General features: G+C 40.2%; 2 protein-coding genes across 2 annotated transcripts in view; one reads left to right on the top strand and one right to left on the bottom strand.

The window, feature by feature from the left end:
• Positions 1-1,144: 1,144 nt before the first annotated feature.
• On the bottom strand, positions 1,145-9,322 carry tmem218 (transmembrane protein 218). Its single transcript, XM_031311112.2, has 3 exons — positions 8,767-9,322; positions 7,646-7,748; positions 1,145-1,353 (listed from the first exon to the last, which is right to left on the bottom strand). Exons 1-3 carry the CDS (start codon positions 8,874-8,876, stop codon positions 1,219-1,221), a joined length of 348 nt encoding a protein of 115 aa, XP_031166972.1. The 5' UTR covers positions 8,877-9,322; the 3' UTR covers positions 1,145-1,218.
• Positions 9,323-11,843: 2,521 nt separating this feature from the next.
• pknox2 (pbx/knotted 1 homeobox 2) overlaps positions 11,844-25,329 on the top strand; it is a 116,461-nt gene continuing 102,975 nt past the window's right edge. The window contains exon 1 of the mRNA XM_031311025.2: positions 11,844-11,953. The gene's annotated coding sequence lies outside the window, so the exon portion shown is untranslated. The remainder of the gene's footprint in view (positions 11,954-25,329) is intronic.

Raw genomic sequence — 25,329 nt, 5'->3', positions numbered from 1 at the left:
GCCAGCAGCAGATTGTTTCCCGTAAAGCTCAAAAGTTTGCTGACAAGATTGCTACCGCTCTACAGTAAATAAGAAGTAGGGCTGTCCTCATCTCCACAAAGAATCATGCAAAAGCACCACTTTAGATCTTGTTTAAAGTCATTGAAAGCCATTTAAAGCCTTGAAACAAGTCATTCAGCATGAAAAAAAGCATAAAAAATGCCTAATCAGCTAAAGAAATCTAAAGGCCGTTTTACAGTCGCTGCATCCGAGCTTGCACGTGCCAATGTGACGTCAAAATGACGTAGATCTCGCTGACGCGCATTGACGTCAATGCTGCTGCCAGTTCTGTCGTTGTTTACCTTTATTCTTCTTCTAGTCCGTAGAAATAGCAATGTTGGTAGCCTTTACTCAGTAGCGCCACCTCTGTTCAGGAGAAGACTGCAACTAGTGTCGCGACCACCGGGAGCATAAACAGTTATGGCGCTGCCATGACATCACACTGGTGCTCGACAGGTCAGCTGCGGTGAGTATACCCCACGTCTTAGTCGACTAAGACCAAAACCACCAAATAGTGTAAAATGCTAAATTGTCATCTTTACAGCTTCAGAGGTACACAGAAACGTCCCTGCATATGAAGTGGTTTTCTTCTGGCAGAGTTGTCGCTAAAGAGATTGATATACTTTTACATTATGAAGTATATCTTCCTCATCACCTGAAAACTGCTAATAATCCATCAAGATAAAGGGACAAATCAAAAATGCTCAAACCCAAATAGTGTACTAATAATGTAAAGCAACTGCAAAGCATGGGGACAGCGGTAGCTGCAAAAGACATGCATCCGGCGGAATTTCCTGCAGCACCGGAGCAATCCCGGAAGTGGAATGCGAAAGGATATAGACTTCTAACACCGTAACTTGACAAAATAAGTGCGGCAGTTTAAATATTTCATTATTTTATTTAAGCTGGAGGGAGTGTTTCAGCACTGTAGTATAAAAAAATATCTTCTATTAATGTATTAAATGATACAAAATATAAATACAACAATCTGGGGGACTGTTTGATATCTCCTTTCTGTTGGTTGTACACACACACAGTCAACAAGCACAGTTAAGAAGAAAACACTGGCACCGCCTCTCCTGCTGTTTCTGTTTGGGATGCATTCTGTAGGGGGGGGGCTCTGCTCAGCCCTGCTTGTCGTAAGTTGTGTCCATCAGCGGTGTGATCCCTCTGCCAGCTCTAGTGTGTTCTTAAGGCCTTGGCATGCACTGGCTCCAGGAAATGAAAGGGGAGCAGCATGAAGAACATCAGTAGAAAGACTGCGCCCGCCACCGCCAGCAGTATATAGCGGCCGATGAACAAAGTGTCCACTATCTGTAGAGAGAAAGAGGGAATCTGTTTACTTTCAGGAGTTCTTAATAACTACATACTTTTTTTTTAACCGAGTAAATAGTTTCCAAAGCATGGGAAAAGCATGGCTCTTCAAAATTCAGTGTTTCCTCTATTAGCCACTAGATGTCAGGAGCAGGCCTTCACAAAGGCTTTGTGTAGCAGCAGAGTGATAAGTGGAATAATGTCAGGCCATGAATGTATTACATACAGACTAACAAACAGACACACACATTCACAGGGAAATCTACAACAACACGTTGCCTTGAAAGCTGAATCAAACAATAACAAATTAAGTTGATACATTTATTTTTCTTACATTACTAATGGTTGACAATTCAGAATAACCGACGGTCACCACAAGTTGGACTGATATGAGAGTGCACACCGGAAGCTTCAAGGGACACTCATTCAATATTTCTAAACAGCGAGCAGTCACCTGGCCCAGCCATGCTGCTGTAGAAAGGGAACTAACTGATGCCTGTACCTGCAGCACCAGAGCGGAGACATATTTGGCCATTGACAGACAAGGGTTACGTTTTACAGTAGCTGGCTTCTTTGTGACAAACCCGGGGACTGCTGTCAACTGTGGGCTTTGAGGGAAGAGTGCATATTTGGCTACATGGATGCACAGTTAGATTTAATTTGAGATAATCCTGAATGATAAATTGCCTGACTCCGTGCTGCATTGGGCAGACCCGCGTTGACTGTTTCGTCTGTTGTGGAAGTGACGGAGACCTCAAAGTCAACTCAAACAAACTATGAATGGGACATTTTGGGTCCTAAATGGTAGAACGATGGCAGAAAGAAAATAAGCAACTTCCCTAGTGTCCTCTTCAGTAAGCACTCACACTTCAAATTGGAATTAGAGATCATAGTTTACTACTTACAACTAGTGTTACTGTTTGGGTGTAATAAACATTTACAAAAACAACACTTAACAAGTAGTGATGAATTGATTCAATGTACTAGATTTTTATCCGTTCCAATACTGATGTTATTGTTTTATGAGATTATTTCTTTTGGCATTTTAGGCCTTTATCTTTGATAGGACAGTTTAGAAATGAAAGGGGAGAGACAGGGGGGGAATGACATGCAGCAAAACGGCTGCAGGTCGGAACCGAACCCGCGGTCTCTGCGTCGAGGACTAAGCCTCTGTATATGGGCGTGCGCTCTACCAGGTGAGCTACCCGGGTGCCCACTAACCTTATTTAACAGAACTAGAGGTCGACCGATATGGTTTTTCTCTGGCCGATGCCGATCTTTAGAAATCAGGGTCAGCCGATTGCCGATTAATGCTGCCGATTTATTTTGGCCGATATTTGGCCGATATGTGCTTGTTTTTAAACCTCTATTTGAAAGATAAAATGTAACACTAATATACACAGAATTTCTCAACAAAAACATTTATTGAACACTTCACCAATCTACACTTGTATACTTGAATTAAAAATGTATAATGTAAAAACATACTGTATATTGTATAAATAATGTATGAAAAATATATTAATAGAAACAGGTAAGAAGAAAATAAACTTTGTCAAATAAACTTGAAAAAATAAATAATAAATAAAAATAAAGTTTAGTGCACTTATCAGCATTTATTAAACTTCTGAGAATACAAATCTGCTTCACAGAAAGTGACATTATTAATCTCAACAATATTACCTCCTAACTCCTATTGAATCACATATGACTAGGACTCTCTAAAGTCAGTTCTTGTTCACCTTGTTTGTTAGATCATTGTTCATTTGTTGAAGTGTTTTATCTGTGTTTTGGGGATCCTACTGTTACATGTCCTGTTGCACTCATTAGGATCTTATCTCAGCACATTTCTGTCATTCAAACAACTCTGAGTTGTAATTTAAAACTCGTCCAGCCAATTTAATCAAATTAAGGGTTTTATTTGTGCTCAAATCCATAGATGCAGTTAATGGATACAGGCACGGAGAACTGAAGACTCTGTTAGCAACGATTAGCTCCGTTAGTGGTTAGCTAGCTCCAGTTAACTCCGTTATAGGAGTGGATGAGACTGCCACGGACAGGGGTAACAACCAGACTCTGATAAATGACATTCGGGGAGCTTCCACAGCGGTGTGGCCGCGGTGTTTTGTACGGTTTTATTAGTACAGTTAATCCCAAGGCAGCGACATGCTACTATTAACGGTAGCGTCTGAACCTGAAGTGACTGCGCGAGACACACTGCAAGACTTCACAAAGGGAGGGGCTGGAGGCAGCTGGTCTGGGTGCGCTGTAAAAAATGTCACCTATTCATGTTTTTAACACTAGGCTGCCCGCAGATGCGCCTGCCTATTAATCGGCTTGATATACTGGGATATTGGCCGATGCCGATTATGTTAAAAAATGCCAAAAATCGGCCGATTAATCGGTCGACCTCTAAACAGAACCCACCCCACTGTTGTGACACAATTGTTATTTTATAACCCTAGAGAATATTTTGAATTTGCAAAAGCCTAATATTAAAGTCAGTGTATTAATGTCTCCACTTAAAGTTAAGTAATCTCTTGTTATCTAAAGGCTCTGACACACCGACCCGACGGCTGACCGTCGCAGTAAAGCCAGTCGGACTGATCAGTCGGCTCCCCGAGGTCCAAAAAGTGCCTCGGAACACACTGAGGCGACGCCAACTTGAGCGTACATTCTGCGCGTGCGTGAGACGTAATACGTCTCCATAACAGCAGGCGGCGCTAATCTGTATTGTCGCCCAAAAAAATGAATTGGTGTGTCAGAGCCTTAACACAGAAAAATGGCCCAGCCCATTCCCAGAGAGAGAAAGACAAGTACTAGTATTGAATCACCAATAAGCCAATACTCTGAGTTTAGTTAACAGAAGCAGTGTGACTGTAGTGACTGTATCAAAGCCAGTTCCAGCACTGCCTTTTCAAACCTGGCCACAGGCTCCAACACGTAGCCAAGCGCTGGTTATTGATTCATAAAGGAATCAGACCTGTATGTTATGTTCAGGGAATAACATGTGCAGTAGTGTATTTAAAGACAGAGACTGTTTGTTGTTTCACTGTTCTCTCACAAACTGCTGAACACTGATGCAGATTCTGGGGTGCTGGCTATTTTCTGATCCTGCTGTTTTTTATCTAGATGGGATGATCAGTGGAGGACACACACGCGCCACACATCGCCGCAGCTTGCCTGAGTAATGCGTCAATTAACAGATCTGAAGCAAACGAGGCGCAGGACTTGGAGAAGCAATAGATCCTCTAGATTGGCATTGGTGTTGCTTAAGTTAGGCAAAGTTTGGAGTTGATAAAGTTTTAATCAACACTCCACTGATAGCTCTGGGTCTGTGTTAATATTTAGATCATGAGCCACCCATGAATACGTGAATACAAACGCAAGAAAAAGCCCTTAAGCCAGATAATACCAGAAGAGTATCAGCCCTACTGCTGACTAAAGACAGATTTAACAGGGACTGTTGTGTAATTAGAGTAGGTGTGTGTGTGTGTGTGTGTGTGTGTGTGTGTGTGTGTGTGTGTGTGTGTGTGTGTGTGAATCCACTGGTGTCTAAGAGAGGTGGGGATGATGTATGCCGTCTCTTATGGATGCATTTAACACATCTCACTTTTTAATTTGCCAATTACACAGCAAGCAGGAACTCAAAGTGTGGCCCATGTTTTATTAATGGGCCACTGAGCGCACGGGTGGTAGCTGGCAGACGGGCGGGGGGCAGGTGGGAGAGAGGGAGGGAGGGTATAGTATAAACCACCCCCACCCCTAGTCTGGGACTGGCCTAATTGGCACTGTGATATTTTACTTTTGTTTAACAGCAGCGGTTGGACATTTCTTACATAGAGGAAAACACAGCCAGACATATACATCATCCCCCTTGCTTGCAGGTAAGGTTTCAGCTTTTGTGTGCATCCTCTGAAAATGAGTTTACATGAAAACATGATGTGAACACAAGACATCATTCAAAGTCCCCAGTAAAGCAGTATTTCACCTTCACATGCATTTTTACCGTTGTTTAAATACGGTGTATGAATATATTTGAGGATGTTTATTGCTTATAATGAAAACGGTCTATTGATATTGATTTATTTCAGTTTAAAATACCAAAGATGAGTCACAGAGGATGCCCACGCAAGCTCAATTCTTACAGACTCAATTTCAATCTTTATTCTTAAGGTGTGTTTCTTAAATTTTGTTTTATTACTTGGAGGATTCATACTGTCAGTGTTGTTGGTGTGTGTGTGTGTGTGTGTGTGTGTGTGTGTGTGTGTGTGTGTGTTTGTATGTGTGTTTTGACGTAATGACATGCCGAATTGGCAATTTTCCTCATTTGTGGACAATGACGGTTGTAAACCCCTTAAAAATAAGCAAAAAGATAAATATATTCAATTCATGTAAAAAAAAATAAATAAAAAAAATAGTAATCTACTGTAAGAAGACTCCTTATAATTGCGACATGCTACAGCATGTAAGCTAATTAATTCATATAATGTATACCCTCCCAACAGGCAACTTGATAATTAATAAGGGTTAAGAACTCTATACAAAGCAAACCAATGGGCGATGATGACTTTTTGCTAGCATTATAAAGGTGTCATTATTACAAGTGATTTTATATGTGACCTCTTTAAACACTGGAATTAATTTTTGTTATAGCCATGGGTTGATTTTACCCATAAGCGTTGTACAGAAACCCAGGAAGTCCCATTTTGCTGCCACTCTCTCTCTCTCTCGCTCTCTGTTGCTGGTCTGGTATCTGCCTTCGCACAAAAAGCTATAAAATGTGAGCTCGCCGGGACGGGGCTCTGCGCCGCTATTTCTATGGAGCGGCAGCTTGCTTGGCAGATCTGGCCAGCTTATTGGCACGACCCAGAGGCAACATGGGGGAGTGTTTGTTCTGTGTTGCTGTTGGACTGAGATAAAGCAGAGCAGGCCTTTATGACAAGCACCATACGCAGGCGTGCACGCACAATGACACATGCTATTTACAAGCACACAGCACTGAGGATACTGGCTTATATCAGAGTTAGGGTTTTATCTGGGATAGGTTGTTTATATTCACCTGCCTCAAACCTAAATGGAGCCTATATCCTCATCAGTACAAATAATGGAATACTGTTTTTAGATACTGATCTGAGCTTTGCCTTTTAGCATTTGGCGCACACACACACACACACACACACACACACACACACACACACACACACACACACCATATGAATTACCTTTGAGATCTTGAGACCATACATCCGTCATAAAGATACATTTTTGTTCTACTGCAGTCACCAATAAGCACGAAATAAGAGACCACTTTCATTTCCTTTACTGTTCTTAAATGTGTGATTTATATATCAGTTTTTGGGAACACAAAAGTGAGTATGAGATTATCCATTCAGCTAAAGTAAGCTATTTGTTTGTGGGCTCTGAATCCTCATTTTCACTCAGTGGTCTCTGTACCCAAAACATTTGGTAGCAAATGGAAGCCAAATGGCCTCACAACAGAAGTGAAAACATCCCAGGCCTGCTGTTATTTCCAACTGAAGTACATTATGCTGTCATTATGCACAGACGATAACAACACAAGACTCGGTGTTTTTAAGGACCCCCTCGAAAATGAGACGGTTCATCTCAAGGGGTTATCCTTCTAATAAATACTCTATAATGCAATAAATAGTCTGATATAATACTAATTACAATAGATCCTTGTCATTGATCTGGCAGCGGTATGTACGTTTAAATTGCCTCTTCATGTAGTGAAATGTCAACCCAGCATGTTAACAGCTTTCAAACCAAATCGGTTTTCTAATATACATATTTCTCTGTGTTATTTGCATTTTAATATAGTGCAACATATCCATTCCTATTGTAGGCAGTACAAGATATATCACTCTGTTTAGTTGACAATGCAAACCAATAGCCAATAGACATAGGTCCACACATCCTTAATTTATCTATATTTTTGTAATTTATTTCATGCCTTTGTTGTTTAATGTAGCTTGTTTTTTTAATTCCCCGCTTACCTGTGTTTAATTTGTAGATGACAGGACGTTTGTAATTGCTCATTATATTTTTTTTTCTCTTCCTTAGGTGAGATTCCTTCTATAAGCCCCTGGGGTTTTTCTTAAACTCACCTGCACAGTCTTTCTTTTATTTTATTTTATTGTTGTGTTTCTGTTGTCTTGATGTTATTGTGCAAATAAATAAATACATAGACATGACTATTACAATTAACTAACGCAGGGGTGTGAGTATCGTAGTGTAAAGGTGTGTGAGATCAGTGCATAGAGCTCACCTCTATCTCTTTGAAAGGGGGAGTAGTTTCTGGGCTGCGAGGGAAAAACACCAGCACCAAAGTGATGGTGAGAGCCAGAAACCCAACGGGGATAACGCCTAACCTGGCAAAACACAAACACACACAGTTCAAACACAGAGCATAACATAACACTCCCACTGCTGATTTGCAGTAAACGCAGTATTATCTAAGGATAATGTCATTATAAAGTGCCATTTAGAACAATGGCATTCTTGATTGCAGTTTTGAAAAGTTGTTAACTTTTCAATCAAGTAAATAGCACCATGTTTCACCCCATTTAAAAACATTCCTGTAATTGCACCTTACACAAGTGTGCAGTGTTTGGTGTCACGGTGCATTCTACACACATATACGGTAAACATGTACTGACTTTAATAGGTCTGCTTTTGTTATTGCAAGTATTAATCAGCAGCGATTTGAAGGTCATGAATGAAGGTGCAGCAATCAACTATAGCAGCATGTGGGTATAATTCATTGTTTCGTAGAATTTCAGTAAATCAGAAACAGTAGTGTTAGTTATTTTTGCTGATCTACGTAGACAACGAAATATTTAGGCGGCAGAAATATGAGCGTTGCAACCTTTTCTGTGTGAAATCCAGTGTTTAAAAAAAACAAACTAGTTTAACACATTTTTCTTTTTTCAGAAATCGATTCATAACTGTTAAAACAGCTAAAGGTCTCTTCTAAATCTGGGTCCACTCTTTAATTTGGCACTTCATTCGACTATATTTCAGCTTTGTTGCAACTAACCTTAGGCTACATTTTCCTCCCTTTAACACAACACTGTGTTCATGAAACATAATTTTTGGGCATTATATTGGAATAAAGAGCTAACGTTATCTGACAAAGTCAGACATATGCCGAATTTTCGAGGAAACCTTACTAATGCCACGGCTTAAATTATTTATGTTCCAGAGGATGTGTGCTTTGGCCAACAATCAAATCAACATTAAAGTGTAGGAAATGTCAAGGGAATAAGGCATTGACTGAGTCACAGACTAATAAACTGTCTCCTATCTGGGCTATTCTCCATCAATGCATGCAGTTCTGTTCTAACTGGGCTTGTTTAAGGAGTATGTGGAGGTGCTGTTCTCACTCACTTTGCAGATCCAGATGCTCTGAGCAGCATCATCCCAAACACAAGAGCTGCAATCCAAACGACGGCTATAACGAAAACCCCCGTACCGACTCCCACCACGGTGCTTGCCATTTTGATAAGCAACGTTTCAAAGTAACGTTAGTTTACCCGACAGACAGAACAGTTAATTGGTAAAGTGGGTCAAATATGATTTTACGACCGACGTTCGTAACATTGCTAAGCAATGCTGTAACGTTAGCTTAAACTACTTAACCTAGCTAGCTAGGTTATACAGCTAGCTAGCTGGCTACATTAGCTAGCTAACTGGAACTTCCACGGTAAGGTAGCTGTCACTGCTAACGTAAGCTCTGCTATGCTGAGACCGACAGTTGCATGCTAAGTGAAAAATGTAACTTATGATGATGTTCGACAAGCATATTCCCCCGTAAAAATGAATCTTTGCTGTCCATTAACCCGTCTTTCTCAAGTAGCATTCAGTTCAAGGGATATAGGATATATTTCTCTATCGCGTCTTCTGCTTCCTGGTAACAGCAAACTGGAGTTTGATTGGATAGACGAACTCAAGACGAGCCAATTATATGCGTCGTTACTGAAAATCCGAACACTGTGTAGGCTACAGAACTCACCCATCTCGTCTGACTCTCGGCACCCATTTGATCTTTTACCCTTCTTCAGTATCTACTGTATACTGTAGCAACATTTCTATTCACCTTTCACTATTTACTATTTATTCATAGACTTGAGGACAAACTTGTTTCTCTTTATTTTGAGAAGCTGGTTTTATTTTATTCTATTTTATCCCTAGACCTATCGTTCAAAAGCCACCTCATCACCAAGTACAATCAATAATCTAGACTGAGTGGTCCTTAATCACCACAGCCTAAATACACACTCACACACACACACACACACACACACACACACACACACACACACACACACATGCGCGCGCGCGCGCATAATCTGGACCGGTAGCTTTTCTACTTTAGATGCTATTTTAAACAAGCGACAATGCACTCGAGCATAAAGCACATTTGATCCAGGCACTTAAGGCTATACTTCCATTATCACCGCAGGTGTTCATACAGTAGGCTGTGCCTATTGGTTTACCGGTGGCTGGTCACTGCACTTCAATAGGCTACAGAGAACTGTGTCCTTTTGACATTTAATTCCAAACACTTATCTGGTTAGACGGAGTGTGCTGTAGGCCTAGTGCTTACTTCACTGCAACAGCCTCGGTTTGGAAGTTACAGTGCAATTTTTAAACGTGTAGCCTATATATGCGCCAATTAGGTCAAGGCTTGGTGATGGAAAACTGTCAGGTTGTCTGACGACTCCGAAACGCCACCAAGGCTCCAAGTATCAGCCTATAGCCATAGCGTTATATAGCCTAGATCAGTGTTTCTCAAACTTGTTTCAATATTGTAGGCCTACCCCCTTTGAATTGCTTTTTTTTTTAAGCCAAGTACCACCTGACCAGCGCAAAATGTCTCCAAACTGGACGACGTTATAGGACACTTTTAGTATGGACAAGAGGATTTCTGCAATGTTCTGTTCTATTGACAACCAGTCAACTTTTCTTCTGTAGGCCTACTGGTTCCCACCTGTCTTTATGAAGCATGTAATTATGAATGCGGAGCGCGTGGGGCTGGCCAGATCAGCGTGGGTTTCAGCGCATTCGTGCGTGTGTGCGTGCGTGCGTGCGTGTGCTCTTTTTTTGTATTCTTTATTGTAGGCTATAATATACAAGCAATCAAGGCACAATGTGTTTGTACATTTGTCAAAAACAAGTGTTGACAGCTTTGAGGTAGAGACAATATAGGCTACAACAAAACATAAATAATGAAAATAAAGATACTGGGGGTCTTTTTAGTCAAGAATCTTAAGTCCAACAAATAAACGAGTCACTTGGCGTTTTCCTTTGTCATGCATTGAGTCCCACCAGAAGTAGTGGTGCCTCCTGCGAGCTTCCTGGAAGAAGACATGTTGCCTTTAGGGTGAGCCTCGTTAGATCCATGCATCCAGCTATTATTAATGGAAGCCATATGGAAGGACTGGATTCTATTTGATAGCAATCAGTGTTGAGAGTAAAAAGTGAACCATAGCAAAGCTAATTTACACCAAACTGTGCCGTTCTCACTGTGTAGCCTACATTCCCTCAGCTGATTTGATTTCCTCCGCTATCTCCCGCAGCATTACAGACCCTGCCAGAATGAGAGGGCAAGTACAACATTATGCTCCGACTCCTATGGGCCCTGAGTTAATAACCTAGTGCCCAGGGTCTTGTTTCTCTTTGAGCCATTATAGGCTCAGTCACTGCAGGTAAACCTGAATAGTATAGGCATGGAAATAACTGAGTTTAGAGAGCATGTGGCTATGAAACAGTATATTGGATGGGTAAATAAACAAATGTTGAAATGGACCTTATGGAATTTACCTATAGGCTACAATAATGTCATAATTTTTGTTTTGCTCTGGTGACTATAGTCTATTATTCAGAAGGCTAGTTTAACATATAGGGCAGAATGAGTATAGCTATATTAGCATATGATTGGAAAATTGCAAAAATAACGAGGGATTCATCAGGTTTCTTGCAACAAATAGCCTAAAACAAAGTCTGAAATGTATAACCCTTGTAATCTCACCATCCTGTGTAACATTCTACTCTCTTCTCATTCTCACAACACATCTGGAAGCAAATGGAAAAACTGAATCAGATTTTATGGTGTTTTTTTTAAAATGTATTGACATGTTATGTTAGTCTTTTGTTTTGTGTAAATGTCAAACTAGTACAGGAGACGGTCAGTGTAGCCACCAGCATTTTTAATAGCAACCACACGTGTGGTTGCTATTAAAAATGCTCTGATTTTAAAACTTGAATGTATCTTTCAAAAACAAATTATGCAGAAGAATGAAAGGTGTGTTTTCCGGTGCTTCATCCCCTCCAGGTCATAGCTTTGAAGCAGTGTTGAGCACTCTTGTCTTTTTTTTTCTCTCCGAGACGGATGGCTGCAGGTTCCCGTATTTCCCATGGACACTGGAAGGCATCAGCAGCCCGGGTGTCGGGGAAAAACGGGGAGCGGAGATGGAGGTGGGAGGGGCCTGGCATGGCTGACGTCAGCGGCTGTGTGGAGGAGTATAGGCTGTGCTGTCAGCCCAGTGTCAGTCTGATGAAGATTGGCATGCAGGTAAGCTGTCATTCATTTTCAATGTCAGTGCATGGGAGCAGGGCTTTACCACTTGAGCGTCCTTTTTTTCCCCTGTACCCCCCCTTCATTACAACAGGCAGGACATTATTCATGCAGTCAGACAGCCAGCCAGGCCACAGTGAGAGAGAGAGAGGGAGAGAGAGAGGGAGGGAAAGAAAGACAGAGTCAGGGAGGGAGAGAGAGAGAGCGAGTGAGAGAGGGAGGGGGGAGAAGAGGAGGGGGAGAAAAAAAGAGAGAGGGAAAGAAGAGGAGATGCATTTTTTGTGCTGGACTGAAAGACCAGTGGATTTTTGTTTTTCCTTTTGCCTGCTGCGGCGTTTGGATTTAACAAAAAAAAAAAGAAAAAGAAAAGAAAAGTGGCCGTAATATTTGTGATGCAGGGTATTTTTTATTTTTAGGATGCTTTGTATTTAGCGGCGGGTGCTTTTGTGCTAAAGGTTGTAGGTTAATTGAGAGAATCCTGATGATAATAGTGACTGGAGGACAGGATGAGCCATAAGGCTACAGCTGCAGGAAGCTGGCGTCTTTATTCCAGCAGCGGAGTGCTTTTTCGCTTTCTGATTGTTTGTACATTTAGCCTACAGTGATTATCTGATGGTGGGAATCTTCCGTGGAAATTAACGTATTCTTTTGTCTTTTCACTGCCACTGCGATTTTCTTAATTTTGAAGTTTGTGTGTGTGTTTTTTTCCCCGAGTAAAAATGCATTATTTTGACTGGCAAAATTGATAAAAAATTTTGAAAAAAAACCAAAACGGTAAAGGATTTAACTTACGCTCAGATTTGATCCAAGTTAATTCAGCAGTTTTCTTTGTTCATAATAAATGTAATTATAGACAGTAGTGTCTCTGTATGTGTGTGTGTGTGTGTGTGTGTGTGTGTGTGTGTGTGTGTGTACAGTCTGTGGCTGCGATTATTTGTGACGAAAACAAACAAAATTAGGCTACCACAGCATATGTCAAACTGTAGACATATCTGGAAATCTAACTTTTTTTTTTTTAAATTAATGATTTAAATATAGCTTAGGTTTTGCAAATATATCCTTTTTTATGTGTAACTTGGCATCTGTCTTCATTTTTGCAGTTCATGAACAGCAGTTTTTCAAAGTAAAATAAGATTTTTTTACACAAAGCTAAAGTCTTGCATTTATTGCAGCAAGAAATGTAAAGCAAAAAACAGACAGCTATTTTCCTCATCTGTCTGTGTTTTAAAAAAAAAAAGTCACACATGGAGTCTAACCCTGTTTGCATTTCTTGGTAAATATGTTTCTAATGCTCCAACATCTACATCTCAGTGAGCTCTAATGTTTACTCCCAGCCTCTCAACACCGAACACTGGCCTTCTTTGTGTGCCACTCACCACTTTCTATTTCAGATGACTAGTTTATTCCACAATAATTGCTCGAAAGACTATTTCACCGGTAGGAGACGTTTTGACTGGCATGAGATGCCGTCGGTGTGATGTGCCGGAGCCTGTGCCTCTCAGACAGCTTGTCTTCAATACCGGGGCCCTGTTCCATTGGTTTTGGAGGATCATTCTGTTAAAAAGGCACCGATTGGCAGGTTGTTCACTGTCCTTTGGTAGTTTACATGAGTCAAAATCGAGTCCACTCATCTGTTCAGTCGCTTTCAGCTTTGATCTCTGCCCCCTCAAATATCCCATAAATGTAACTGTACGTACACAGATTTGGCAAACACATCTATCATCTCAGCTGTTTTGATGTTGCTAAATGTAAAGTTCAGAATATATTTGTTTATTGTCTTTTTTTTTATACACAACATATGCAGAGTATATGTGTAAATGTTCAGGAAATATAACTCCAGTGTTACTGTTGCAGTTTCTTTGTTGTCATCTGTCAATGGTAAAAAACATTACAGCTGTACATTGTAAAAACATTACAGCCCCCCCCCCCCCCACACACACACACACACACACACACACACACACACAGCAAAGACTATAGTCTGAGCTTTGTACATTAGCTTAATTAAATATGCCTGAACCATTTGTTTACTAATCATCTGCTTCCCTGAGAAATCACAATGGCGATTTGGACCACTTTAGCTCCCTCCGTCAAACACGTTTGGCAGGTGCAGAGTGCTGAGCATGAAATCCCATGAGGAGCTAAACTCGCACCCCCTGTGAAAGTAAATGCTTTGAAAGACGCTGTTGTTGTCGCTGTGAATCGCTGTTGAAAGACCAAAAGAAGGTCTGTTACCTTTTACATCATTCAAATGATTGTGTACCTTTGTCAGCGTCTCGAAGTGGAGGCATCCTGGCAGTATACACACACACACACACACACACACACACACACACACACACACACACACACACACACACACACACACACACACACACACACCCGAGTCGAAACGCATCACTACTAATAACCCTCGCTGATGTTTGTTCTTTGTTGTGGTGTACCCCACACAGCTCTACATATTGTCAGATAGGGATAATACCAATTTAGTTTATCCCCAAACCCTGCTGAGATCCTAATTGATGATTTGTGTCATTGGACAAGCAGCCCAGGGGCATATTTGGTGCTGCGAAAATACTCTGACAGTATTTGCATATTCCCATTCCTACTATATGGGCAAATTACATGATGAGGTGTGATGCTGTGCATTCCTGCAGCTTTTGGGGGGATAATCACTAATAAAGTGATTCAGTCACACTAAATGAAGGAAGTAAACAGAGCGAGGAGAGCATATGTTACAAACCAATTTAAGCATTTATGAATAGCCATAAAGCATTTGAGGAAATTAAACCACAAGCAAATGTCTTGTCATTTCCTTTGCCTTTGCCTCTAATTCCCCCCTGCATGGTGCCAAAGAAACCAGTACATCATTTTTGAGAAGATCTAAGTTTTTTTTTTTTTGAGGGTCTTGTAAGACTAATAGGCTTTACATTGCAAGATTCCTTCTTTTTTTTTTTAGCAATCAGATCCTGAGATGTCTAATTTGTTTTTGAGGGCCTCATTTTCTTAAATCAGGCAGGATAAAGGGAGAGGATGTTCAGAATTATTCATAAGGCCTTAGTCTGCTGGGTATCCTCGGCGGAGTGCATCTAGGTCCTGTTCAGGGCCCGTGGGCAATGTGATGTAGGCTAGTTTTTCATGTTCAATAGAGCAGCAATCCTTAAGACAATTGTGTTGTGTTGCATGTATTGCCATGTCTGGGCCTTCACAGGTCATGCCCACTAAGCTCGCTTGATCCCTATTGCTCTCAAGAGGAGACCGAGGCCTGTTTAGACCGTCAGACAGCACAGCTTAAGGACAGCCCTTGCATGCTTACCCTTGCTCATTCCACAGCCAGTGCTGCGTTGGCATGGCTCTAAGTAAGCCACCAGGGAGCAGGGTCGGAGAGAGATGGATTGGCTTGATTTATGCTCCGAGAGGAGCAGCAGGCAAATTTAATGATCCTCCATACTGTCAACATCACGGAGCTTTGTTTCTGGAAGGACATAGAGATGTCATGAAAATACGTGCAGTAGAGGACCGCAATGTGGTTTACAAGTTTTTAAACTGCAGTCAGACAGTGATGTTATTGTGTTATACAGTAGCATTATTACTGACACATGTAAGTTCAGCAGGGCTGCAGATAATGATTATTTTCATTGTCGATTAATTTTTACATTATTTTCTGGACTAATGGATTAGTTGTTTGGTCTCTAAAATGTCCAAAAATGGTGAAAAATGTGGATCAGTGTTTCTCAAAGCGAGAGAGAATTTCTTTATAAAAAATGACTGAAACCGACTAATCACTTATCAAAGTAGTTGGCAATTAATGTAATAGTTGACAACTAATTGATTAATCGATTAATCTTTGCGGCTCTAGTCCACAGTTTCAGACCTTAAAAAGAGCCCCTATGGCTGAAAAAAAGAAGATCAATACAATTTGGTTATCAAGAATTCATTTTAATTTATTATCTAGCTATTAAAAATCTAACATCAATGTGGTTTTGTTCTCAAATTCTCAGTACATGAAGTGTTGTATTGCAGAGATCCCTCCGATGATAGTCTCTATCCATGACGTTCCACTTCCGGGATTGCTCCGGTGCTCCGGGAAATTCGTAGGATCACACTCTGTTCGCCCGGATGTCCGTCCCCTTCCTCTTTCTTTGTGTTGGCGTTCTAACCTCTGGTGGATTTGTGAGGACTATGGTTAACTGCTCCTCAGATCTCTGCAGGGTAAATCCAGACAGCTAGCTAGACTATCTGTCCAATCTGAGTTTTCTGTTGCACGACTAAAACTACTTTAGAACGTACACATGTTCCACCAAAACAAGTTCCTTCCTGAGACTATTTTGCAGAGGCACCGTTGCTTAGCGCCACCCGAGACGATTGTGATTGGTTTAAAGAAATGCCAATAAACCAGAGCACGTTTTTCTCCCATCCCAGAATGCTGTGTGGACTAGCCAGACCTTCCTCCATAGCGCTGTGGAGGAAGGTCTGGCAATGTGAGACTGCTCCGATGATAACACGTTTTGTACAGGACATGTGTGACCCTGTTGATATGTAAAACAGTTCTTTCAGTGCCTTCTTAATAAACATGTATTATTTTCAAAATACTTGTAGTTTGGGACAAATCACATTTTTTTTGTTGCTTTACTACACAATATATAATCACAACAACATGCTTTGCTCTTAGTATGTCATCCAAACATATTCTACTGAAAGAAGAATACCTACATGTAAGAAAAGTCTATGTTTGTCTTCAGTATGTGATTCACTGATTGATTGGGCTTAGAACGTTTGAATCAATCGGGCTGCAGACAGTCAAACAAATTTTTCAAAATGCTCTTCTCCGCACAATAATACGTGATGTGTGCTGGAACAGTGAACGCCACAGCATGGAAGAAGTCATACAAAGGCTTTAGTCATTAGGTAATGATTTTAGCACCAGTACTCTGATTGCATTTTTTTAGACAGAGGAAATGAAAACCCAGCAGGGACACATTCCATAAACTAAGTCAAAGTCATGGCAAAGAATGGAGCACTCCAGTACAGCTGAGCTTTTTCACCAGCAGGATGCACACACAGATAGAGTGTTTACTGTGGGGGAAATTTCAAAGACTTGTAAGAAGTAGGCTTCCTCCCTCTAATGTCTTCAGTAGGCTAATCATAGTGCTAGTATACATTGCTTTTGATGTCATTATTTTTGCAGTAAAAACAATTAAAATGTATTATTTTTAGACATCAGTTATTATTCAAGGATCAAGCACCAAATCAAATTAGCAACAGCTTATTATATATTCTGCATTTGAAGACCTTTAACAAGACTCTGAACCTCATTGTGCGTTTGCTTCTTATCTCTGGCGGAATGTAGATAATCCTAATAAATGAGTAGAGCTTCACACGGAGAAATATGAAGCCTGCCAGTAAATCCTGAATTTATTATATTTGAGAGTGCTGGTAACAGCTGAGCTGGGTGAGGTTCAAAATATTTGATTTGAATTAAACAGCAGATCATAGTGAGAAAATCCCACCAAGCACTGTGTGGCTGCTGCATATTTGTGCTCCTCTCGGAAATGAATAAATGCATGGGCCAAAATGGTGTCAGTACTGTTGGAAATTTCCCCCAGTTCTGAGTGAAATGTCATCAATGCCGACATAACGCCATGCGCTAATATGTGCATATAAAGACCTTGGAAGTGCATTGGTTTTCTCTGAGCCAAATGCAAAGCATGTTTGTAGCTTGACATCTTGGGCAAAATTGTGAAGTGTTTTTCTTTCTCTTAAACCTCAGTTAAGTGTTTGATACTGCGGGTTTAGTTGCAGCTGTTGTTTAGCACTGGAATGCTGCTGCCAGCAGGAAAGCTGTTGTTCCTCCTCTGTAGGGCTGGGTATCGTTAAAAAAAGTTTGATACCGGTACCGATACCAGTACCGTGACTTCGATACCGGTTCTCTAAACCATACTTTTTTTCGATACCAACTTATAAAACAAAAATAAATGACAACATTACGGCACAAATCTTTTTATTTCTTTTTCAGCTCCTGCTATCTGAGCCCGTCTCTGTGTAACGTAGAGTTTTTCCTGTGTGTCTCTATGACGTGTAATCACAAACATTAGTAGATCTTGGTAGAAGCATGTTGCATGCTGATTGGCTGGCTCACTGACACTAATGAGATTGACTCATTAGGTATTTAAATGTGGTATTGTATGATACTTGGTTGGTGCATTATATTACGTTACCTGTCATTTAGCTGACACTTTTATCCAAAGCGACTTACAATTGCTATTCGCCTCTGTAGCGACTAGGGGTTAAGTTGCAGTGGGAATCGAACCCAGGTCTCCCACACCAAAGGCATGTGATATATCCACTGCACCATCACCACCCACGGTGTCTAAAAAGTACTGAATTCGGTACCCAGCCCTAGTTCTTTGTGAATCAGAGTAACTTTCATTAAAAAGTTGAAAACAGATGGACAAAGTATACAGTACACATGAACAGAAGCTATTTTTGTGAGCACTAAGCTAACTTAATAATACGGTTGTGTGTACTTTTTACACCTTGACAATGTTTTTCACTCTTGGGTACATTTTCAGCTGTAATAATGCAAAGATGAGCTTTTTTGGTTGCCCAAGACATAAGGCAACGTGTGAAAAGTGTGCAATAGAGATGGGAATTGTGCCTCTTTGAAATGGTGGTAGATGGCTTTCTGAAATTCTTTGATTATTGGTAGAGCTGCCCATTGAAGTCTGCTGCACTTTGAATGGAAATACAACAGTGCTAAAGTTGTGACTTCAAAAGGCTATTTACCGGAGCACGTACCGTTCCATTTTTTTCAGAATGTTCTCCAACGATATTTTTCAAGTGTATTGCTCTTTCTGCCACTTATATCTCATCTGAATGTTTCAGCCTATTGCACTCCAGGACACAATTAAACTGAAGGACGATATTTTGACTCAGTCTATAGCTGCTTCTTTATTTTGACATTAGACTTCAACAAAAAGGGCCTTATCTTCATCCATTTGTATACCTCGCTGCTAATCTCCAAGTGGTCTTTGCAGAGGCTTGATGAAACAGTTAGTATATAGTTAGTTAGTGTGCAGGCTCTACAGACTTCTCAACAGACTTTGGTCAAAGTGTTGCACAGTTGCAAGGACAGAATCATTTGCACTAAAGTGATCGCTCTTCCTTTATGTAGTTCTGTCCCCTGCTATAAAAGAGCCATGGTTTTAGGACAGCACAGGCTTCAGTCAAAGTGCATTTCATTTCCATGGCAAGGTTACATCTTTTAAGGTTTTTCACAAGACTTGTCAGTTCTACATGCATTCAACTATTAAAGGATGACTACACTGTTTTTATTCCTGTCTTATGTTTCATTAAGGCTTTTGGCCTCCAGGATGCCTCAATGCTGCTGCATTCATATCATGACATACTGTATCAGTGCCTAAATACCTCCCAAAAGTCCATTAGTCTATTATAGCATAATACAAAATAAAAAAAATGCACATTTTACCATAGTTTGTAAAGTAACCAGACACAACGTCCCTGTTTCCTAGAAATTATATTCATATTTACCCAACTCATTTTTACCAGCAAATATCTTTTAGGAGAAATGGAATACCACCCTAATTACTTATTTCAATCAACAGAACGAGGAAAGGCTTTTAATGAACGTATCTGTTCAAAATGTTGTAACTAAATAGATGTATTTAATTAGTTTTCCTTCAATATAACCCTTGCAATTCAATATCCAGCCGTGCATGATTAGTGATTTATGGTTATATTTGGGCAACACAAGCACTTATAAAGTTAGGTAAAGATCATGGTCTTGGTTACATATTGAATCGGAATCAGAAAAGCTTTTATTACCACAATAACTTCACTTATGTGGAATTTGCATATAGTGAAAGGTGCATACATATTATTACATATTAAACATTATATGTGAAATAAACAATAAATACAGAAAAAACAAATTTATACATACAAAATAACTGTTGCATAAGAAAAAAGAGGCTGAATGGGTTGAGTGCAGAATTTGCAAAGAATATATAGTATGTACTAAGTGCAATGGGCAGATGTAAAGTCCAAGATGAAGGTTAGTGCAAAGTGTAGTGACCAAGGATACCAGAGGCAAGAGAGGCTTACTTTATTACCATTTAACCAAAACCTAACCATAGCCAAAGTGCTTCTGTTGCCTAGAATGAAGCCCAGACAGGGGCGATTCTAGGATCAGACCTTTAGGGGGGCTCAGCCCTTAATGAGAATCTGACACGGATACAGTGCCTTGCAATAGTGTTAACCCCCCCTGCTAAATCTGTACTTTCACTGGCTAGCAATGAGAACATGTATTTATTATTATAACAGAGGAAAAATGCAAAATTTTGAACATATGAAAAAACTACAAAAGTCCCTTTATGGACCACCAGAATCAAATGAAATGATAATGAGGTGTAAACAATAAATAAATAAAAAATAAAACTTTCCTTGACTGGGTTACAGGTGCATAGCATTGGCGACAGCGACACAGGATATTAAACCTGTTTCTTTGAACCTGTAATTGTTTGCCCTCTGTCACTAACAGACAAGTTCGCAAACTCTAACTTGAGACCCCCTAAAAAGGGTCTAAAATCGCCACTGAGCACAGCGCCGGCAGGACTCTGGTCTGGGGTGTCAGAGTCCTGCCCCATCCACCCCAACCATGTACAACTGCCTCGTGGTAAAAGAATGTTTGCATCTTTGAAAAAAAAAAAGTCCCCGAACGCAAATGTCATAATGTTTCCCTCAAAACATAACTGGCAAAACATATAAGCAGCGGTGGTATTCAAGTATTCAGATCCTTTACTTAAAGTGACTATATGGAACTCATATCTCCGGTCATTTTTCATACAATGATCATAAATGACCTGTAACATCAAACAAGACTAACAGTGAAAAGAACGCTAGTTTTATATAGTTTTTAGTAAGGCATCTGCCCGGGTTTGATTTTTCCCGGAAAGTCACAAAATAATTCACGGCAGGTAGCCGGAGCTACACATTCTGACGGGTCACAGATTTCAGTGTAACACCAGAAAAGCCTGTTAGTGTATCCAGCCAGGTTAAGGGTAGCAAGAGATTACTTTATATAGGCCTAATTGTATTTTAATTAGTGCTGTCAAACGATTAAAATATTTAATCGCGATTAATCGCATTAATGTCATAGTTAACTCGCAATTAATCGCACATTTTTATCTATTCTAAATGTCCCTTGACTTTTGTCGCCTGGCTTTGACGAGGGGGCGGAGAATTGGCATCAGCTGTGCTTGGCCATCAGCTGTGTGCTTGGCCATCAAGTGGTATTTCAGACTGGACGTGCTGCGATGATAGCTCAGTTCACAACGACAAAACACACTTTGGTCTTGTCAATGGAACCATTTAGCAACTTTTTAAAAGTAAACTTTCCATTCAGAATTTTACTGGCATCCATTTCGGCGTCTCGCGCTCGCCATCCACTCAAGTGTGTGCGGCGTGCCTGTTGTTTTGTTTCCGGTCTAGCTAGAGCCGGTGTGGTGTTGTAGTTTTTCTAACGTTACTAGTTGTTGCAACAGCATGTGAAAAAAACTACAAAGTTTGCTACGCCAAAAAGAACGTTAATGTAGCGATAAAAAAATTTACGTTGGGTTTGCGTTAACGCCATTAATAACGTGTTTAACTGACAGCACTAATTTTATTTTAGAAGTTATCTGCTGTAGTTATGGCTGATACTGGGCCAGGACCATCACAGGAAAGAAGGAAATTAAAAGAAGAACAACTTAAAGATAAAAGGGAAAGTGAAAGACAATGGGTGAAATCTCTGTTGGGCTTTTAACAGATGGAGACAATTACAGGATTGTTAATAATTCAAAAACATCCCTAAATTGGCCCTCAGGTATGTAATATATCTATTTCATTCATAAAATAACTTCAGATTGGGAGATGTGGTTGTACGTCAGTAGTCAACATTAAATTACGTCCCCCTTCCATTTAGCGCGGAGGTTTTATTCCTTTTATTCCGTGTTTGTGTTGGCTTACTATTTTCTTTTCCCTTGTCCCCCTGTACTTGTGTAAGCGTCCTTGGGTTTCACTCTATATGAATCTAAGTTATTATTACGTTGGTTGCTACAACAATCTCTTAATGCTTTGGCTCGTGACCCAGTGACAGTGATACCTGGTTTAGCTCAGGAGACATCCAAAGTAGGCTAAGTTACTGTATGTAACATTGGAAATGAAACGATGCATCTGTAATCTGTAATCTGTAATCTGTAATCTACAGTGGGCAGTACAGCATCGTAAAGAACAGAGCTTTAGGACAGCAGGTGTGGTAAAAACACTACCACTTTGGTCCAACGCTAGAATCAACACAAACTGAAAGTTACATAAAGCTACTAAGTAAAAGTACTAATACCACACTGTAAAAATTGAAAATGCATTGAAAATGTTATAATATGTAAGTGGCATCAGGAAAATGTACTTAAAGTATTAAAAGTAAAAGTACTCAGTGCAGAACTCTCCTCCCATTGTATAAAGTGTAAAGATCCAAACAGTTGTGTGTTTAATGGTCTAATCATCTCAGCTGGACTTGTAGCCGTTATATTGTTGGCTAGTTTACTTTAGAATAAAACATCAGATTTTATAAACTACATGTGTTTTGTGTGCAGAAATCTTAATGTGTAAAGTAACTAGTAACTAAAGCTGTAACAGATGAATGTAGTGGAGTAAAAAGTACAATATTTCTCTCTGAAATGTAGCCGAGTAGAAGTAGAAAGTGGAATGAAAAGAAAAGACTCAAGTAAAGTACAAGTACCTCAACATTTGTACTTAAGTACAGTACTGGGGTAAATGTACTTAGTTACATTCCACCACTGCAAATAAGTATTATATAAATGCACTCTTAAGTCATGCCAGTAAGTGTAATCTATATAGAGTTCCAAAGCGATTATCATGTCTGTAAAAAAGTCATTTCTGCAGAATCATAGAGTAGACTGGTTATTCTGAACATCAGCTGTCCGTATGAAGCAGCAATTGTGGTCTTGGCCATATTCACCGTCCTTGCTTTCTCCTCTCCGCACTTCATTACATTCAGAACATTATGACTTTGCTGAGAGTGTTAGGAAACATGAGTGCCACTGACATTAACCTCCAGTTTAAAGCGACAGAGCGCACAAAGAGCTGATGGTTAGTTCCATCTCTTTGTTCACATCCACACATCGACTATCTTTTATTTCCTGTTTGCAGACGACTGCAGGATACAGACATTTCTTCCAAGAACATGTTCCCAATTCTGCTGATGTTTTGGTGTGAATTTGAAAAAATCTGGCAATCCTACTCAAAAAGCCATATTACAAAATTTCATTTTAAGACATTTATTTAGTATTTTATTCATATATTATGCTACTTTTGTGAACCCATGACTTTTGTAAACTCATTTCAAGCACCAAAAAAAAAACAGTGAGTGTATGTTTTCAGAGATTTGAGAAATATTTCCACATTAGGGCCAATCACAATCACACATATCCCTTTATGTGTACATTGCTCTGGAACAATTCTGGGCGCCACTAAACAGAAAGCTGAGTTTGTTCTGAACATTTAGATATGAAACACACGGGGATCAGTCAATATGCAAAAACCCTTAAAAGGAGAATTCAAGAAGACTAAAACATGCTCCTCAGACCTCAGAGGGTTAAAAGTCACTTGGTATTGTTTGTGAGAGCCGTCTTCTGGACAGCACAGAGCTTTGAGTATCGTGTTTGGCCTGAAGCTTACACTCTGCAAGCAATCATGAGTCAACTAAAGCAGTCTAAGAGAGACTTAAACTGTTAAACTGGGTAATGGGGGACAGAGGGTTTCAGGCAGAGTGTGTGAACATGCTATGTGTACTCCTGAGTCAGAGAAATGTGTTTTTAGTTAGAGGCCAGTGCGACAATCCTTAAGATACCCATTATGCATTAGTACATATTTGGTTTATCTGTGGCTGTATAACCCCCATTTGCTCTATTTAATAATTACGTTTTACATTTTCTTTCTTGAGTGATGTGCTGCAGCAGTGACTCAAATTGTTAAGTTTGCTTCTTATCTGAAGTATCCAAGAGCATTTCTCCCCCTTCACTAAAAGCAAAATGCATGCAGACATATTAGGACCGACCGGTTAAACTCTGTTTCTAGGCTGCCACATTCCATCACGTACTACACAAGTTTGATTCATAACATGGGCTAATTCAAGCCCAAACAGTCACAGGCAAATGAAATCACTGTGGAGTCTCTGTTTCCTGTGATTTGCAGTGGCAGGCTCACATTTTGTCAAAGAAAGCCGCGCGGTGTTAAGTGTGTTTGTACGGCGGTGCGGGCCAACCGCACGCCAGCTCTGATTTTAGAAGTGGTAACATTTAATGACTCTACAGCACGCGTCTGATTTGCAGGTGCTAATCACCACTCATCGTTGGTTTTAGTCGCAGTCCTCTCTGGTTTGCCGCTGCTGCTGCCGAGGCCCGAGGCATCGAGTCATGTCGCCTTTCAAGTCAACATGTAAACATGTCAGATTTCTGGAGTGTGTGAAGAGTCTCAGGGTGTACGAATATCATAACGGACACATTGCTGTAAATGAATCTATGCAGGAAGCAGTTTACCACTCGGTGGAAAACACTTATGCATCCTTAAATGCTTACAACAACAAGGCATATCTGTGTTACTGTATGCTTCATCAAGACAATATTCCTTAAACATTATCAGGCAGTGCGGACATGATTCCACATGTTAATTGCAGCACTGTGAACTGAATGACAAAAGCAGACTGAACCTCTTTTTTTATTTTTTATTCTCGAACCTAGACTTCTTTCCACTACAAAGAATAATTACTTTTCCCAACTCCCGCGCCATAATTGGTTACTACTCTTTTATCTTATCTATGTGCGCATAATTATCACAGTCATCGTATTAGATTATTTTATGCATAATAAATGAACTCAAACTGTGTGCAGGGTAATTAGCATGTTAGGCTATGTGCCGCGATAAGAGGTTTGCTCTCTCAAAGATTGCATTGTTCAAGACATTCCTGAAAAGTGAGAAATGCCAAAAGAAATGGAAGATCTTACCATCACTCTGTTGTCCTAAGACATCGAGAGACTAGTTCAGACGTACTCTTCTTTTAACTTCATATTGTAGTGTGTGTGTGTGTGTGTGTGTGTGTGTGTGTGTGTGTGTGTGTGTGTGTGTGTGTGCGTGCGTGTGTGTGTGTATTTGCATGTATGTTTACTTTCCCCGTCTGTTTCGGGGCAATTATTCACAATATACGTTGTAACGTATTTCTCGGTGGATTGGAGGTCTAGAGCAGACTGCAGTTTAAATGCAGAAGACCTAACAGAACATATAGGAGCATAATGGAG

The sequence above is a fragment of the Sander lucioperca genome, chromosome 13 (assembly GCF_008315115.2).
Source record: "Sander lucioperca isolate FBNREF2018 chromosome 13, SLUC_FBN_1.2, whole genome shotgun sequence".
Lineage (NCBI taxonomy): Eukaryota > Metazoa > Chordata > Actinopteri > Perciformes > Percidae > Sander > Sander lucioperca.
Note: the sequence above shows the minus strand (reverse complement) of the source record. Positions and strands in the feature narration are given on the sequence as shown.

Excerpts from the sequence above, each read along its gene's own strand:
- tmem218 (XM_031311112.2), bottom strand. The coding sequence starts at position 8,876 with ATGGCAAGCACCGTGGTGGGAGTCGGTACGGGGGTTTTCGTTATAGCC. Across the intron at positions 7,749-8,766 it reads AGAGCATCTGGATCTGCAAA|GTTAGGCGTTATCCCCGTTG; the intron begins GTGAGTGAGAAC and ends GTGTTTTGCCAG. Across the intron at positions 1,354-7,645 it reads CCCCTTTCAAAGAGATAGAG|ATAGTGGACACTTTGTTCAT; the intron begins GTGAGCTCTATG and ends TTCTCTCTACAG.